The sequence below is a fragment of the Cynoglossus semilaevis genome, chromosome 4, assembly GCF_000523025.1.
Source record: "Cynoglossus semilaevis isolate Cse_v1.0 chromosome 4, Cse_v1.0, whole genome shotgun sequence".
In the NCBI taxonomy this organism is placed as follows: Eukaryota; Metazoa; Chordata; class Actinopteri; order Pleuronectiformes; family Cynoglossidae; genus Cynoglossus; species Cynoglossus semilaevis.
This window is the reverse complement of record NC_024310.1, coordinates 6,700,131-6,716,001: the sequence shown is the minus strand read 5'-3', so window position 1 is coordinate 6,716,001 and position 15,871 is coordinate 6,700,131. Positions and strand designations below refer to the sequence as shown.

At 41.4% G+C, this 15,871-nt stretch overlaps 1 protein-coding gene across 1 annotated transcript in view; it reads left to right on the top strand.

The window, feature by feature from the left end:
• Positions 1-15,871, top strand: part of tenm4 (teneurin transmembrane protein 4) — a 179,676-nt gene that overhangs the window by 130,417 nt on the left and 33,388 nt on the right. The window contains 6 exon segments of the mRNA XM_025054911.1: positions 1,428-1,689; positions 4,209-4,476; positions 5,161-5,304; positions 7,306-7,555; positions 12,841-13,073; positions 13,638-13,792. Coding sequence (XP_024910679.1) covers positions 1,428-1,689; positions 4,209-4,476; positions 5,161-5,304; positions 7,306-7,555; positions 12,841-13,073; positions 13,638-13,792 — 1,312 coding nt within the window.

Genomic DNA, 15,871 nt, shown 5'->3' with positions numbered 1-15,871 from the left:
ACACATTACTCATGTTTTTTTTCCAGTCGTTATTTATTTGTATTAATTATTTATTTGAATGCGTAAAATATATTCGTATTTTTCTTGTTTTTATTGAGCCGGTGACTTCCACCAAGTTAATTAAAAACACGATGATGTTGCCTTTGTTTTGAGGACGGGTTAACTCCTTAATCCCCACACACTCCTTGAGGACACATGTTAGGTTGGCGCCTGTATGTAGCTTAATGGCTGTTGTCACAAGGCTTAAGGCTGGTGTCATGATCAATACCAGCGAGCGGAGCCCAACGTTGACCTCCTTAGGCATGTGTCCAGAGGTGTTTTAATGCTGCATTGCCAAAGCCTGCCAGGTGTCATGCATACTGACCAGCTGCAGCTGCTGACTGATCACAGCAACGCAAGGGCAGCGCTATCACAGCCCACATCAGCTCTGCAGCGTCCACGCTGCTGGGCGAAGGCACTGTACTCAGAAGCAGCCAAGGGCAAAACACCAAGGGCAGAACAAACCATTGTTTATCGCCACAGCCCATCAGATGTCCACCCTCAGGGGAAGTGAGATGGAGTGGATTCTTTATATAGGAGCCTAAACCAAGGGGGAGACTACCTAGTTTAAAAGCCATTATTTGGACCTGCTTTTTTACCTGTAAAGGATGTTTCCCATGCGCACAGAAGGCCAGCTCCCTGGAGTTTTGGATGACCTCATGCTAATTGGTTCTTGCAGAGAAGTGACAGGAGCTGCAGGAGTCTGGTGCAGGTGCAGGGCTCGTCTTTGTCAAAATGCAGCAGTCAGAGGTGATAAAAATTGCCAGAGCTCCACTTGTTTGTCGAGACAGACACAGGTCAGTCTGGAGGTGGAGGCTTTTAAAATGCAACAGTAGGTGAGATTGCATTTCAGGGCTTTTAGACTGATGTTAGAGGAGGGATCGATAGAAATGTGGCAACCGCCATCATGCTGCTGCACAAACCCACCCTTCTGATCATCATTTGGTGGGTAGTCACACAGATAAGGGATCTGTTCATATTCTTTAACTCAAATTCTCAGATTATAAAAAAAATTAAAGGTGCCAATAAGATCGTCATCAGTAACTATATTAACACTCTGACTAAATTAGGGTAAAAGAACAACCTCTGATATCTGTGATCATTACAGTCTTTATTTTGTTTAACTTTAGCTGAAAACATAGCTAGCTCTATATAATAATATATATATAATATATAATATATATATATAATATATAATAATTATTTTAAAAAAATTTAAGATTACCAAAAAACGTACATATAAGAAAGGAAATAGTTAGCCATAGACATAACTATGAAATGCAAAAAATATACATGTATATACATATATATATGTGTGTGTGTGTTTACTCCTATTTTGTCTTTTCACTACGTCTTCCTTTCTGAAATTGTTCACTGCTTTGTTCCAGTTTTGACTTACTGACCAACGGGGGCATCGCCATCTCCCTGCGTGTGGAGCGTGCACCGTTCATCACCCAGGAACATACTCTGTCGTTGCCATGGGGACGCTTCTATGTCATGGATACCATCGTGATGCGACACGAGGAAAATGAGATCCCGAGCTGTGACCTCAGCAGCTTCACCCGGCCCAGCCCCGTGGTGTCCCCGGCCCCGCTCACAGCCTTCGCTGGATCCTGCTCAGAGAGGGGGACAGTCGTACCCGAAATCCAGGTAGATCCCCCACTCATGTCCTTCCGCTGTACGTCCACGCAGGTGATAACTTACAGCTGTTACTACTCCACATGATGAATGCCACACACCGAGGAGAGACTGGGAAGACTTTTCATCAAGTCTAAGTGTTATTGTGACTGTGGCCCAGGGCAGTCCTGTGATTTTATCTCCCAGGTGTAATTGGCTTGTGGCACATGGATGATTTACAGCGTGCACCGACCTGTCCTACAGCAGCCTGGCGATTGCCTTACCAACAGAAGAGTGCGAGGGCGGGTTTTAGTTTCTATAGGACAAATGAAAGCACCTAACATGGATTGGAAATGTATGTATTTTTAGATTGTCTTGTAGTAGTAGTGCATTTCATCAACTCCAGCGCTGTCACTTTTTCCACTATCATTAGATAATTTCATATTTTATCGTTTTTGAAATTTACATTTCAAAGACTGGTTGCTACAAACACTGGTTGCAGCCATCTTTTGGAAAGATCCAGCCATCTGTCATCATCAACAGAACAGAATAGACGATTGTCATTCAGACCACGCCCGCCCGTGCACATCAAAACAGAGATCTGTTGCAACTGCTAAAAATGTGCAAAAAGTTTTTTTACATGTTGCCTAAATGTAATTTTAGTATGTATAAATATGGATTGAAGTGTTTCGCACTCATTATAAACTTCTGTATTTGTATTTGCCAAAGTTTGCTGTTTAGCTTACTTGCCAACAGCAAAGAAACCTAATAGCGAATGTTTGTGTGCCTGTGTAAGTGGTATACATGAACAGTTATATTTTATGGTTGAGCCGCTCAAAGAGCATCTACTGTGTGGTACTATACGTCATCATACACAGACTATCATTAGGGAACATCTTACCACGTTCTTAACTTCATGTCTTCTTGAACTATTGTTTCAATAGCTAGAAGAAAAGTGACAGTGCTAGTTTTACTTAACACAACAAAGTGTGACTTGTGGTGTTGGGACGAGTCCAACACGACAGATGCATACATTTCTGTGCTCAGCTCAATGTGCATCTCCTCTTACTGTATGTCTGGCAGGCATCTCTGTGCCCTTTCCTAATTACTTTGTCTCCCAGTTTGCTTCAAAAGATTTATGGCGTATCAGTGGGTTTCATATGCGGTCCGGTCTATTTATAGCCGCCGTGCCTTTTGCTGTTTCTCGAGCTGTAAGCGCATTAAACAGGCACATCATCCAAATTAAACTTGTCTGCATGAAAAGGAAGTGTAATCAGTTAGGCCGGGGGTAGTTACACTGTGCGAGTATTTTCAAAAGAAACAGATCATAAGTGACACCGGTGTAGCTTTGGGTACTTGTTGTAATTGTCATCTTTTCTGTGCCGTGGAGACAGGCTGCCAGAGGTGACTTCATTAGAGCAGAGAAGAGCTGGTCACCCAAACCTGTGCTGTCCACTGCTAATGCAGAGTGTGACTGACGGTTACAGCCCTGACCTCAGCCACAATCATCAACAGTGATTTGAAAATAATGTAGTCGTAATCAGAGTCAGGGCTGAGCAATTATGTAACGATGTTCAACAGAACGACGGTTCAGTGTAATATATACGTGTATTACGTAAACACATATGGTACACATTTGTGTCTCAGATGTGTGAAATATTTCCAATTTGGCAAGCTGTTTTCTCCGCACTGTGGAGTGTAAAGGTACACCATGTGGGTTTTAGCACCATCTAGTGGTGGTGATCCATGACTTGTGCGATTGGTCGTTTATCTGTCCAAGCTCTAAAGCTAAACATCTGCTCCCAACCCTTGGAAGTTAGTATTGAGGAGAACTTCTCTGATCATTTGCTGAAGATTCAGCTAATCTCTAGTACACTTCCTTACTAAGTGTTATTTATTTGTAGCCTTTAAAGAAACACATTTTTTTATGCATACTCCTAGAGATTGCATTTAAAATGATTTCAGGCGAGTCTTAGACACTAGTTCCTGAAAAACCCAAATAATCTGTTGGAAAAATCTCCTTTAACAAACTGTCGTCATTCACAAAGGTAACATTCACTGTTTCCTTGCCGCCCTCTCTGACTGACTGTATTGCACAGCCTTGATGAGTCACAGCACTTTCTGAGCACGTAGACACTTTTGTGACGCCTGTGTCTTATGGATTGCAGGGAAGGCGAGTGTCCTAATGAAGGGCTATTATCAAATCAATTATGAAAAATATTCACTGGAGTGCATAATGAACACATCGTTCATGGGTCTCTGTGTAATTGTCCTCAGATTGATATTTCTGCTCCTTTCCTGGATCCATACATATTTGGTTGGAGACAAGGGCATGAGAAATGTCTGGCCAAGGTTGTATTGACTACTGACCACAGCAAAAAGACAAATTGATTCCCTGCCCTGTACAGCAAAAAGACAAATTGATTCCCTGCACAGAGACAGAGACATCATATTAATCTTCAAATAATAATTTCTAATCAGTTCAGCGTTTGCACTTCCTGTTGGTTCCTGTTGCTGCTGTCATTGGTGAGCTGCTGTCTGTTTGTCCACAGTCTCTGCAGGAGAACGTTCCTATACCTGGGACGGAGATGAAGCTCGGCTATCTAAGCAGCAGGACCCCTGGTTACAAGTCCATACTGAGAGTGACCCTCACCCACTCTACAATCCCCTTTAACTTAATGAAGGTTCACCTCATGGTGGCTGTGGAGGGCAGGCTCTTCAGGAAATGGTTCCCCGCTTCCCCCAACCTCTCCTACGACTTTGTGTGGGACAAGGCTGACGTCTACAGCCAGAAGGTCTACGGCCTGTCTGAGGCTTTTGGTGAGTGATAAGTCACCGTATCTTCTATGCACACAAATAGACAGAGTTTCATAAATGGTGAGCTGTGGGACCAGGTAAAACCATTAAGACCAGTTTTGTCCACTCGCACCAATTACGCTAGGCCGGGATTTTTCCGCTTACTGCTTCCTCCATTACATTTCTGCTGCCTCTGCCTCTAGCTAAACTTGCAGCAACTTGCTTCCCATAGCAAAAAGGTTATTTATTTGACACATTTGGACAAAGTGTTGGACAGCAAGACAGGGAGAGACACATTTAAAGTGTTTTCAGCCAAGTTTCACAAATAATTGGCTTTTTTGGAGAAAAAAAAATCCTCATTTATGTTTTTTTATAAATCTCAAGGACTTTAAACACAATGAGTCTCAAATTGCTAGCTCTAAACAGAATAGTCAGACTTACAGAATGTTCATACGAAACAAAACTATAGTTTCAAACCACAAACACACCACAGTCAAATATTACCGTACCATTCTATCAGGATCCATTTGTTTAAAACCAAACAGTGGCGAGTCATTCTCCAAGGTTTTATTATCATTGTTGGTGATTTTTATATAAAGCTAATTTATCTAGAAATACTTTGTAAATAAGTATTTGTGTTGCAGTTTTAATGTAGATAGTGATGTATTTAGTTTTGTTACAATGATTTTCTTCGTTGGTTTTCCGCAGTATCTGTTGGTTTTGAGTATGAGTCCTGTCCAGACCTGGTACTCTGGGAGAAGAGAACTGCTGTTCTGCAGGGCTACGAAATCACAGCCTCCAAATTGGGAGGTTGGACCATCGACAAGCACCATGCCCTAAACATCCAGAGTGGTGAGTGGACCGCAGACAATGCTTTTATCTCCTGTGCTATTGTTGCCTTTGTTGGTACTGCACTGCCTCTGCGTGAATCAAGCATTTCATCAGCAGTCGTTACCTTTTTTTGTTTTTTTAAGCCAAATCACGGTCGATTTTATTAGTACAAACAGATTACTCTCAAAGGACCAGGAGGGAAGAAAGAAAGACACAACATTGTAATGTAAGGTCGGTCTGTAATGAGTTTTAAAAGAGATATTTCTTATATTATTACTAAATAATATGACCTTTTACTTGCAGTCGTTTTTTTTATATATATATATTTTTCCATGTCAGTTGCTCTGTGTTCCCGAGCCGCCCCGGCCCCTGCATCACCTGTGCTTTTAGTTCCTTCGGTGCCGCTGTTTCCTGCTCATGTGCAGCATTTTCAGAATCACCCCTAATTTGATTGAGATCAATTTGCTTCTCCCAGCAAGAGCAGCAGCATTTCCTCAGATTATATCTGTTCCCAAGGAGCAGGATGCTTTGCCAAACTTTTTAATAGACCAAATGCTGAGCTGATCTCAGAACTCAGATCACCGTAAGAAGCAGTGAAACCATCACAGACAACACAGATGCTAAATTTTTAATATGATTATACTGACTGGACGGGGCCGAACATCTTGTGCATTTGCACAACTGATTTTTTTTTTTTTGAAAGACTACCCTGTCAACGTTAATGGAAGCGTGGTGTTCGTATGAGGGCTGGCTGCATGGAAACACACTTTATGTGCTTTGGCTGGATCTGTGTATAATCTGCAGTTAGATTTAACCTTTAAAAATTGAGCACACGGCATTAAACTGCGTCCCCAATGTCAAACTGTTTTTGTATATTACGATAACCTATGTATCGCTGGAAACTAAACTCCGGCGTGCTGCTGCTGCTGCTGCTGCTGCTGCTGCTGCTGAAACAGCACCAGATGCGGTTCAGGTCCCGTTTTAATCTGGCCGCTTGTTAACTGCATTTCACATTATCACATGCTCACACGAAACAGCAGGGTTTCATTATTTAATAAAAAATTAGTTAATTAAATCTTACAACATGGAATTTCCAAACAAACTCACAAAGCCCTGTGTGCATCCCTGCACAGCAGACTTCAAATCTGCTCTCCACAGATTCCAAGTGGATTTGCATATTCCTGAAATTGCAGCTGGCCAACGTCTCGACTGTTCAAGGAATTAAGCGCCGGTTTATTCTAACATTATTTTTTATTGAATGTTTAAAAATCTACTGTAAATATTATAATGCTCTTTTATTTACTTGACTTTGTAGGTACCGTTTTCTTCATCCATGTTTGTGGTTTAGCTTTAATACTAAGCACACTGGTCTTTGTAGGCTTATTTGTGTGGCTTATTTATATGGGGGGGTGGTCAGATACTGGCTTTTAAAAGTCAAGAAATATACAGAGCATTATAAGCTTTTTGGCTAGAAGTGTGTTTTTATCCTTGTTGCTGCACAAAGATTCATCAAATTATCTCTAAGAGAAAAGCTAACCCTGCTGAATAACTGCTAACCCACGCAAATAACTATAATCTGCTGCTCAGCAGCCTCGTGCCTAGTGGTAAAAGGATTAGACTTTCGAAGACTGCAGGTTCAAATCCTGCCGAAGAATTCACCCACTATCCCGTTGTAGTAAAGTGCTGCGAAATCAGGGCTGGATCAAATCCACAAGAAAACATTTTTGTGTGTTTGTTTATTTATGTGCGATGATTCATCAAGCTGCTCCTAATGGTCCAATAGATAAATAGCTTTCGTTTATAAGTTTAGTTTATTTTACTTTTTCTTAATACCAGGATGATGACCTAATTACCCAGTGCATTTTTTTAGTCAGACCCACCTGCTTTTGAATTAGACTGTAAAGTGGAATCCATGCATGAAGCCAATGTTTGTGTGCATCTTATTTTAGTAGACGAATAAAAACAGCTCCCTCTGTGCAGGGTGCAGGTGTTACTTCTTTCTTCGCTCTGCCCCCCAATCAGGTATCCTTCACATGGGAAATGGAGAGAACGTCTTCATCTCCCAGCAGCCCCCGGTAATTGGCAGTGTGATGGGAAACGGGCGCAGGCGCAGCATCTCCTGCCCCAGCTGTAACGGCCTCGCTGACGGAAACAAGCTGCTGGCCCCCGTGGCTCTGGCGTGCGGCTCGGATGGAAGTTTGTACGTGGGAGACTTCAACTACGTACGGAGGATTTTCACCACGGGGAATGTCACCAGCGTCCTGGAGCTCAGGTAATGGGAGGACTAGTCCGCTAACACTCACTCCAAAGGAACAGGGCTCAGATGGGCTTTGCGCACAGGTCATAAACCAGTGAGGTCAGTTGAGTAGGAGAGAAATGCCCCAAAGGCCCAGGATTGATGGTGCTGCCGTTCTCATCCCTCCGTCTAAGATGGAGTTTGGCCCTGATCGAGGGTGTAATGACTCCTAACAGAAAATGTGGCAGTAAAGAGATGAATTTCTTTATCTGTGTCAGCAGCGAACAACATATACACTTTTGTCTGTCATGGTTCTCTTCAGACTGATTCTTTTCACTAACAACTAACATTTCCTCTCCTCTCTCCTTATCACTCATCCTGCTGCTTGTGTCAAAATCTGACAGGAATAAAGACTTCAGGCATAGGTAAGCTGCACGGCGTTTCGTATCAGAGTGGTGCAGTTCACACACTTGACGTCAAAATGACCTTTTGAGCCCATTTCAGACACACAGCACAGTGATCCTATCTGCAAACACTAACTGCATAATTTCATTTTCGTGGCTTTATCAACTCCCTTATCTCTACGTTCATTGCCCACAGTTTGCACCCAGTATTCCTTTGTATGTACGTGTGTGTGTGTGTGAACGCGTGTGTTGCAGCTTGAAGGTAATTATAGAGTCAATAGCCGCTGAACTTCTCCTCTGGGTTAATAACAGGAGTCCTTTGGTGTTGTTCGATTTAATTCAATTTGTGCCGTTGTTTGAAAATTGTAGGAAGTCAAAACACAGGGAAATTTAATATCAAACATAGTTTTTATTGTGTCGTCAAATTCATTAGGAAAAACACAACAACATTCGCTCGACTGAACTTCACACACACTGCTACTGCGGAAAATGCCCCGTGGTACACATCATGGTTCCAGCGGGCAGAGAAAATGTTCCAGGTGTGAAACCGGAGCCACAGCTGCTGTGTTGTGCAATGTAAATTTTCATGGTCGTTGTCATTTGACTCAGGGTCTGACACACATTTCTTTGGTTTGCCTGTCCTGTCAAAGCATCTTCATCAAGAAACACATTACAAATATATAAGGTTGTCACTTCAAGCTCAAAACACAGGACAGGAATAAAAAGGGAGAAAAGTGAATTTTACTTAAATGATCTCAAGAATTGATATTGATCCATAAAAATGATCTGAGCACTCACTGGTCAGAATAGTTGTGCCCGTAAGGCAGGTGTGCTTTCAACCTCAGTTTCTAAATTTCCTTTTCCACTAAATCAACCAGAACTTCTCCTGCTGTGGGAGATCCTATAATCCAGAAATGTCTCAGCAAAACGCTGCAGATTGTCAGTATTTGACTCCATTTTCATCCTATAATCCAGAAATGTCTCAGCAATTGTCGATGTCTCAGCGATTGTCTGTATTTGACTCCATTTTTTCGGTCGATCTCTGACCATTTGGGGGAGCATTCCTGAAAATGGACTCAGAGAAATGTAAATGTGACTTTGTGACCCTGCACAGATGATGGTTCTACGATCGATGGGAGGTAAAATGTCAGGTCAGTGATGGTTTTCATCAATGTCCACAGATACAAAGACTTAGTTTTCCTCGACAGGAGGTACGGAGGGAAATCTATGAGTGTGCGCTCTCCTTAGATTCAGTGTCTCGGCCAAAGAAACTATTGATTGACTTTCTATCAGAGGGTCATGAGTTCAGCAAAGGCACATGTCTTCAAATCGAGGATGAAGACACTGGTGATGCTGGTCACTGGCCTCTAGTTTGCAGTTTACTTGCATGAATAGAACACAGCACCAGCAGAATATTCTCTCTTCTCTTTCTTTTCTCAGTCGTCTCATCTTAAGGTCTCTATAACCACTCAGTTAATTCCTCTGTAAATAAGGCTAGGCACAAATTCTAATAATTTCCCATCTAATGCAGTGATTTCTCACCTAGAGTTAACACCTGCAAATATCAATGTCATCTGCAGGATTAAAAAAACTAAATGCATAAATTATGAGAAAATATGTATATATTAAAATATATATATGTTAGACTTAGATAAACCTGATTTATAGATAAATCCAATCAATTTACACGATTTAGAATAACAAATTTTGTTTTATATTAATGAACTGATTGTAGTAGTTTTTATAATGGGCTTTTTATTATAGTTTTTTTTCTCAAATTGTTCCAAAATAGTGACACAGTCACAATAAATGTATCCTATTAATGTCAACGTTACCAAAACAGTGTTTTCTCCTTTTCATCTTACAAAAAGAAACTGTTATTTTAACATGTTCACATTTGTAAATGAACATAATATTTTATATTGCAACATGAAGTGTTTACTAAGGTTACAAACCAAGAAAAACATGACTTCATTGTACTCTGGATCCACCAAGACAGTACCGGTCTAGACTGGTTTTCCACCCGTTCTTAAATGGTTGTTCCAGAGAACAGAAGGAGTGGGTTCCACCACAAACGGCGTGTCAATGTGAGTGGGTGGAAGGGTAAGGTTAAAAAATAAGCCGTTGCTCTTGTAAGACAAGAATGTCTGAGTTTTGTCACTTTGACATCACTTCCCCCCAAACACATGAGTGAGTTATTAATGAGATTTCTTCTGGACAACACAGCGTGGGACTTTAGTCTGAATGGATCGTCTGACTTCCTTCTTCGTATGTGAGCCAACCGTAGCTCTCCATGTTGGATGATCTCATCGCTGTGTTCATTGACCCCCTACTAAGGATTCCACCCTCCACTCCACCCCCCCGTCCCCCTGCCTTCCACTCCATGTATGATCCCCCTGTTGCCACACCAGCATGCAGCAAAATCCAATTATCTCCTACAAACTAGATGTGGTCAGAGAATTTAGAGGGAGAATATGGTTATAACTGAAGGTCAGGTAATAACACCTCGTAGTTCCAAACACCACGGGAGTCCCAAACTGTTTGACATGCAACCCCAGGCTGATAAGCTATCAGTTGATAGCACACAGCAGATAGAATGCAAAGTAGAATCCATACATCGAGTCTGGCCACCGACCGACTCTGACTCCGTGTCCAGACTTATGGTGGTTTCCAGAGGACAAACGCAGCGTCTCCTGAGTGTCTCATACTGTCTTCTCGGGAGTGTGTCAACAAAAAACCTGGGCCTTTGAAAAACCTCATTCACTGTGAAGATTTACACAAACACCCTTTTCACAGTTGACATGCAGAGAGGGACTTTGGGTCTCCTAACATCATTGCTGTTGTCAGTCTTCATGAATTGCTAATACCTTTTCAGACTCCTGACTGGCCTTTATGGTTAGGACCTTGCCGTCTGTTTGCGTTGGCAGCGCTTGACAGCTGTTCCATCAGCTGGACAGAAGTGTTAGCATTTTATTTATTTATTTTTGTAAGAAAGGGCCAATCTGTTTCATGACTTTTCTTATGGTCCTGAGAGCTACGATTAAGATAAAAAAGAACATTTAAATAGCTAGTCTGCCTTTTCTACCTTTCTTATTGGATCTGGCAGTAATGTCTGTTTTTTTCTGAACAGTAGGTGGCGCTAACCAAAACGTGGTTTCTTTAACTATTCTGCATTTAGACCAATATTGTGTTGTCTCTCAGGGTGAAGGTATGAATAAAAGTGAAAGCCATGGTGCATTAGTTGAGTTGGTGCAACACTGGTGTGTCTATACATATCTGGTCTTTATCCACCTTTCTATTTTGGGGATTTAGTGATGCATTTAGAATTGGTTTCACTTATAAATTTGTTATATGTCATTGGCTGAATTTTGCCAGTGAATCACTGTTCTGTTCAGCTGTACCCCCCCTAAATATGCTGATTTTTTTATTCTACTACTGAAACCTAAGGCACTAACTTTAAAACAACATTATTATATAATATGTAATTATCATAAAATTATTTAAAAAATAACAAACGAACATGAGTTGATTAAAAATAGTGTAATATGTGCTGCATTTGTCTTAACGTGTGTCTTATATTATGTATTTTCTAACTCCTTACATGCTTCAAAAACTTTGACAGTTAAACTATTGGCTTGGCCTCTCAGAAATGAGCCCGTCGTTTGAGAAATCCTAATGTTAGTGCTAGTCTTATTACCTTTTTACATGAAATGACTTCCATAGTGACTAGTCTGCAAATGTCACCTCATGTTTTGACAGATGATAGCTTTTCCGCTTGAGCAGTTTTAGGAAACGTCTCGTGTTTTATAAGATGTTACGGCTCTTCTTTATCTCTCAGGTGTTGACATTTATTTTGCCAGAAGCAAATTGCATTTGGAGGTTTACACTAGGTTTGAGAGTTGGAACAAATGTGTGTCAGAAAACCCACTGTCTCCCGAGCCAGGGACCATTTCTGACGAAAGCTAGAATTCTGTATACAGTATTATGCGATTTGCTGCTAATTGCTCATTTCTGCTAATCTGTAATGGTGTACAGTGTGAACTTTTAGTTTTGATTGATATTGACATTTCTGCTAATCTGTAATGGTGTACACTGTGAACTTTTAGTTTTGATTGATAGTTTTGATGATGAATTGAAGCTGTTGGACAGATATTTGTAAGGTGACATTCTTTGGCTTTCTGTTAGGATCTTTTGCTACAGGCTTCCAGGATAACGGCAGTCAACTCACTCTGTGTATTGCGCCCACTAGGTGAAAACTGACCCTGAAACTAATGCAGTTAAAGTGAATTAAACGCAAATGCATCAAAAAAATGTACATCACTATTTAGAGTCAGTGAGTTGATTTGACTTGTCAACCATTTGAACAACATCTCTAGCAATCGTTTCCATCCCTCATAATTGACTATAGTTATTTTTACAATGACCAATCGTGGCCCCATGACAAAAGTTTGGACACGGCGTCACCAGACCATCAGTCTCTCCCTAAAAATACAGCCTCCTTCAATGTTCCTTTTATAATGATGACACTATATTTATATACAGTGTTCTGACATATCTGCTGTGTACATGCCTCACTGTTTCCATACCCTATATAAAGCACCTGAAGGATCCACTGTGGTATCACACTTAGCTGTTAGCCGTGTTAGCCACGACTTACAGTATAAGCTCCATAATTCAATCCTAATTCGTCTCACTCCTGTTTCTTTTTCTGTGTCATTGTTTTATTTAATTGTGATATATTTCTGTCATTCTCTTCCTTTGTGTCTCCGTGTCATTGCTTTAAACTGTGATAATGCCCAATTGATAGCTTTTCAATCCATTTCAATTAAAGTACAAACTCACACTCATTGAAAGCACCAGAGCGTTCACGTCTCTGTTAATAAGACTGTCTTCTTCTTCCTCTCCTCCCTCCCTCAGCAACAGCCCGGCGCACAAGTACTATCTGGCCACCAGTCCCGTGAACGGGGCCGTTTATCTGTCGGACACCAGCAGCAGGAAGGTGTTCAAGGTAAAATCCTTGAATGTAGTGAAGGATGTGGCGAAGAACCTGGAGCTGGTGGCAGGCACTGGTGACCAGTGCCTACCGTATGACGACGCTCGCTGTGGAGACGGAGGAAAGGCTGTGGAGGCCACGTTGACCAACCCCAGAGGTACTGATCGGACACAAATGAAATTCCTCACTAAACCCTACAGTTCGTTCTTCACAGTCGCATCTTAAGTGATAATAGTCTCTGTGTGGTTTGTTGAAATGATTGAATATTAAGTTGTTATCAGACATATATTCAGGTCATGAATGTCAACAAAATGGGAGTTAATTTTACAATGTTTAGTGAAATATCTTTTCATTGTAAAATATGAAAACAAATGTTTTGTTGTTTTTTTCAAAAAAAATATATTGTCGTACTTGAATTGAGGTCAGTGTTTTCTGCTTCATTGAAATTTGAGAGCAGAGAAGGAGACAGCGGGAGACTGGTGTTAGCTTTAATTGGATCAATTCCTACTGTTCTATTCATCTATTTTGATGTTTCTATTGTTCTCCTTGTTCTCCGTTATTGATTAAACCAGTCGATGCTCACATTAGTTTCATTCCCCTGATTAGACTTTAATTTTTATTGTTATAAATAGCCACAGAGTGTCATTAAGCGGTGCTGTGTCCTCACATTAGGACTGAAGACTGTTTTTCTTTTTCCTCTGTTCTATGACTTTATCTCCAGGAATTACTGTGGATAAGTACGGCGTAATCTTCTTTGTGGACGGCACCATGATTCGCAGGATTGATCAGAATGGCATCATCTCCACTCTGCTGGGATTCAATGACCTGACCTCTGCCCGACCTCTCAGCTGCGACGCTGTGATGGACATCTCTCAGGTACCTCTCTGACCTGCGCAGACGGTGTGAGCTTTCCTGTCTCTCAGCCTGGAGCAGTCTCCTTGACTGACCCTGGTCTCCAGGATGCTGACTACTCCACGGGAGCTCTTTGTTTGCTTAGCTGGAAGCTTTAAGCCTGGAGTGAGCGGATCTTATTAAAGTTTGTTGGCTTTTGTCACTCTCTAGTTTTCAGACACACGGGGCTTGACATGGATGTAAAGGAAGTCAGGATTCAGTATTTGTTTGAGGTTTGCAAACAAAAAAACAACACCTGTAAGGCTTTGTTGAGACCTGGTCCTGTACACAAGTGTGGATAGATGGATGGATGGATGGATGGACGGATGGATGGATGGATGACAGATAGATAACAATACCCATGTACTGAACTGTACTGTACTGTACTGTACTGTACTGTTTAAGCCCATAGTGTACCAAAGCCACGATGGAAACACAGCACCATGAAATCTCACTTTTATATTTAATTCATCAAATTGTAACTAAAATACTTTGCAGCAATTTGAATGTGATCAGATCAGACCTTGGTCAGGGTTGTAATGCACTGTGATGGTGTCTCTGTGTTAACAATAGTTTCAGTTTCCTGAACCTGGCAGACAGGAGAGACAGCTGCTGTGCTATTCTGTTGCTGTAGCCCGTCATTAAAGTTCGATGTCTGTGTTCAGAGATGCCTTACATTGTTGAAAAAAACACAACTGTAAGGTTAGACTTACACATACATAGTTAAAATGAGCAGTTCATCAGACTTCCTCCAGACCAGAGGTGGCACCGAGGTCCCTGGAGCTTTAATGTCTGTGTCAAGTGGCCCGACATCCACAAACGCAGGGACCACTGACCTATAGCCGCAGGGGGGTTGATGAAGCTGACCTCTAACCTCACTTACTTTCCATTCATACACATATATTCACTGATGCATGCAAACCCATGCACTCACAAACACACATACAGTATGTACTGCACAGGCTCATCAGACAGAGCACAGCCCTCAGGCAAGGACACCGCACTGAGGTCAGATTCCGCCACAGTGCGTTGACTTCTCGTCAGAGGTGACGACTCAAACTCTTAGCAGATGTTGTATTGCTGATTACAATCCTTTTTTTTCTCTTCTTTTTTTTGCCATATTGCCATTGCGGTATTCTGTTTTTCTTTGTGGCATCCTTGAGTGTCCCACCGTTTTACAGCTGCACCAAGGTCAACGGCTGTTTCTGAAATGAGATGTCGACAATCTTAGTTCAGTCTAAAACTGAATGAATAATTGTATTATCGTTGTTTTAATTAAATATAATTCCTGCAGTTTAAAATAGGCGTCCAGACAGCCTGTAGTTTTCTCAGGCATCAAAACTCAGATTAAAAAGAACAATTTTGTAGTAATTAAGAGTAAAATATTCAAACTATTGAGCCTAATTACTTGCTAAAAATTACATTTTTTTTATAATAGAGTTTAAGAGATAGAAAAAAAATGAAACAATTTTATAAACTTGGTTTTAACATATTCTACAGCAACGCAAAAGCATTTAATAATTGAAACCTTCAGTCTAAGTGCAGGTCAGACTGGTGGTCTCTAAATTTCATCTTAAGTTGACATTAATTAATGTTAGCATGTTAGCATTTCTCCTCATCTCTGCCTCTTCCCTCATCATGAGTGCTCTTTAATGAATGTTAAAAAAAAAGGCCAGCAGAGGTGGTGTGTGTGTGTATGGGTGTGGGCGGGGGGGGAGGGGTCGGGGGGCGTTCAGCTAAATGAAATGATGTATTCAGTGCACAGCCAAGCCTCCAGCTGGCCATTTCCAGCCTGGAGGAACTTCACCCCCATCATGACCTCTGTTTGCTGCCCACACACCTCCCCCACTCACATACAGGCCAAACACAAGTGCCCGTAGATACTTAACCATCCTGCCTCCGAAGCCGACAGGACAGAGCTCCTCAATGATGACAAATCGCACCAGCACAGGGCAGACACTCAGACGGTAAAAAGCATCCATTAAAAATTCATCCGAAGCACATGCTGCACCTTCTGACTTCAAACACTCTCCCAACCTATCACTTAGGACTAAAGTTTCTACA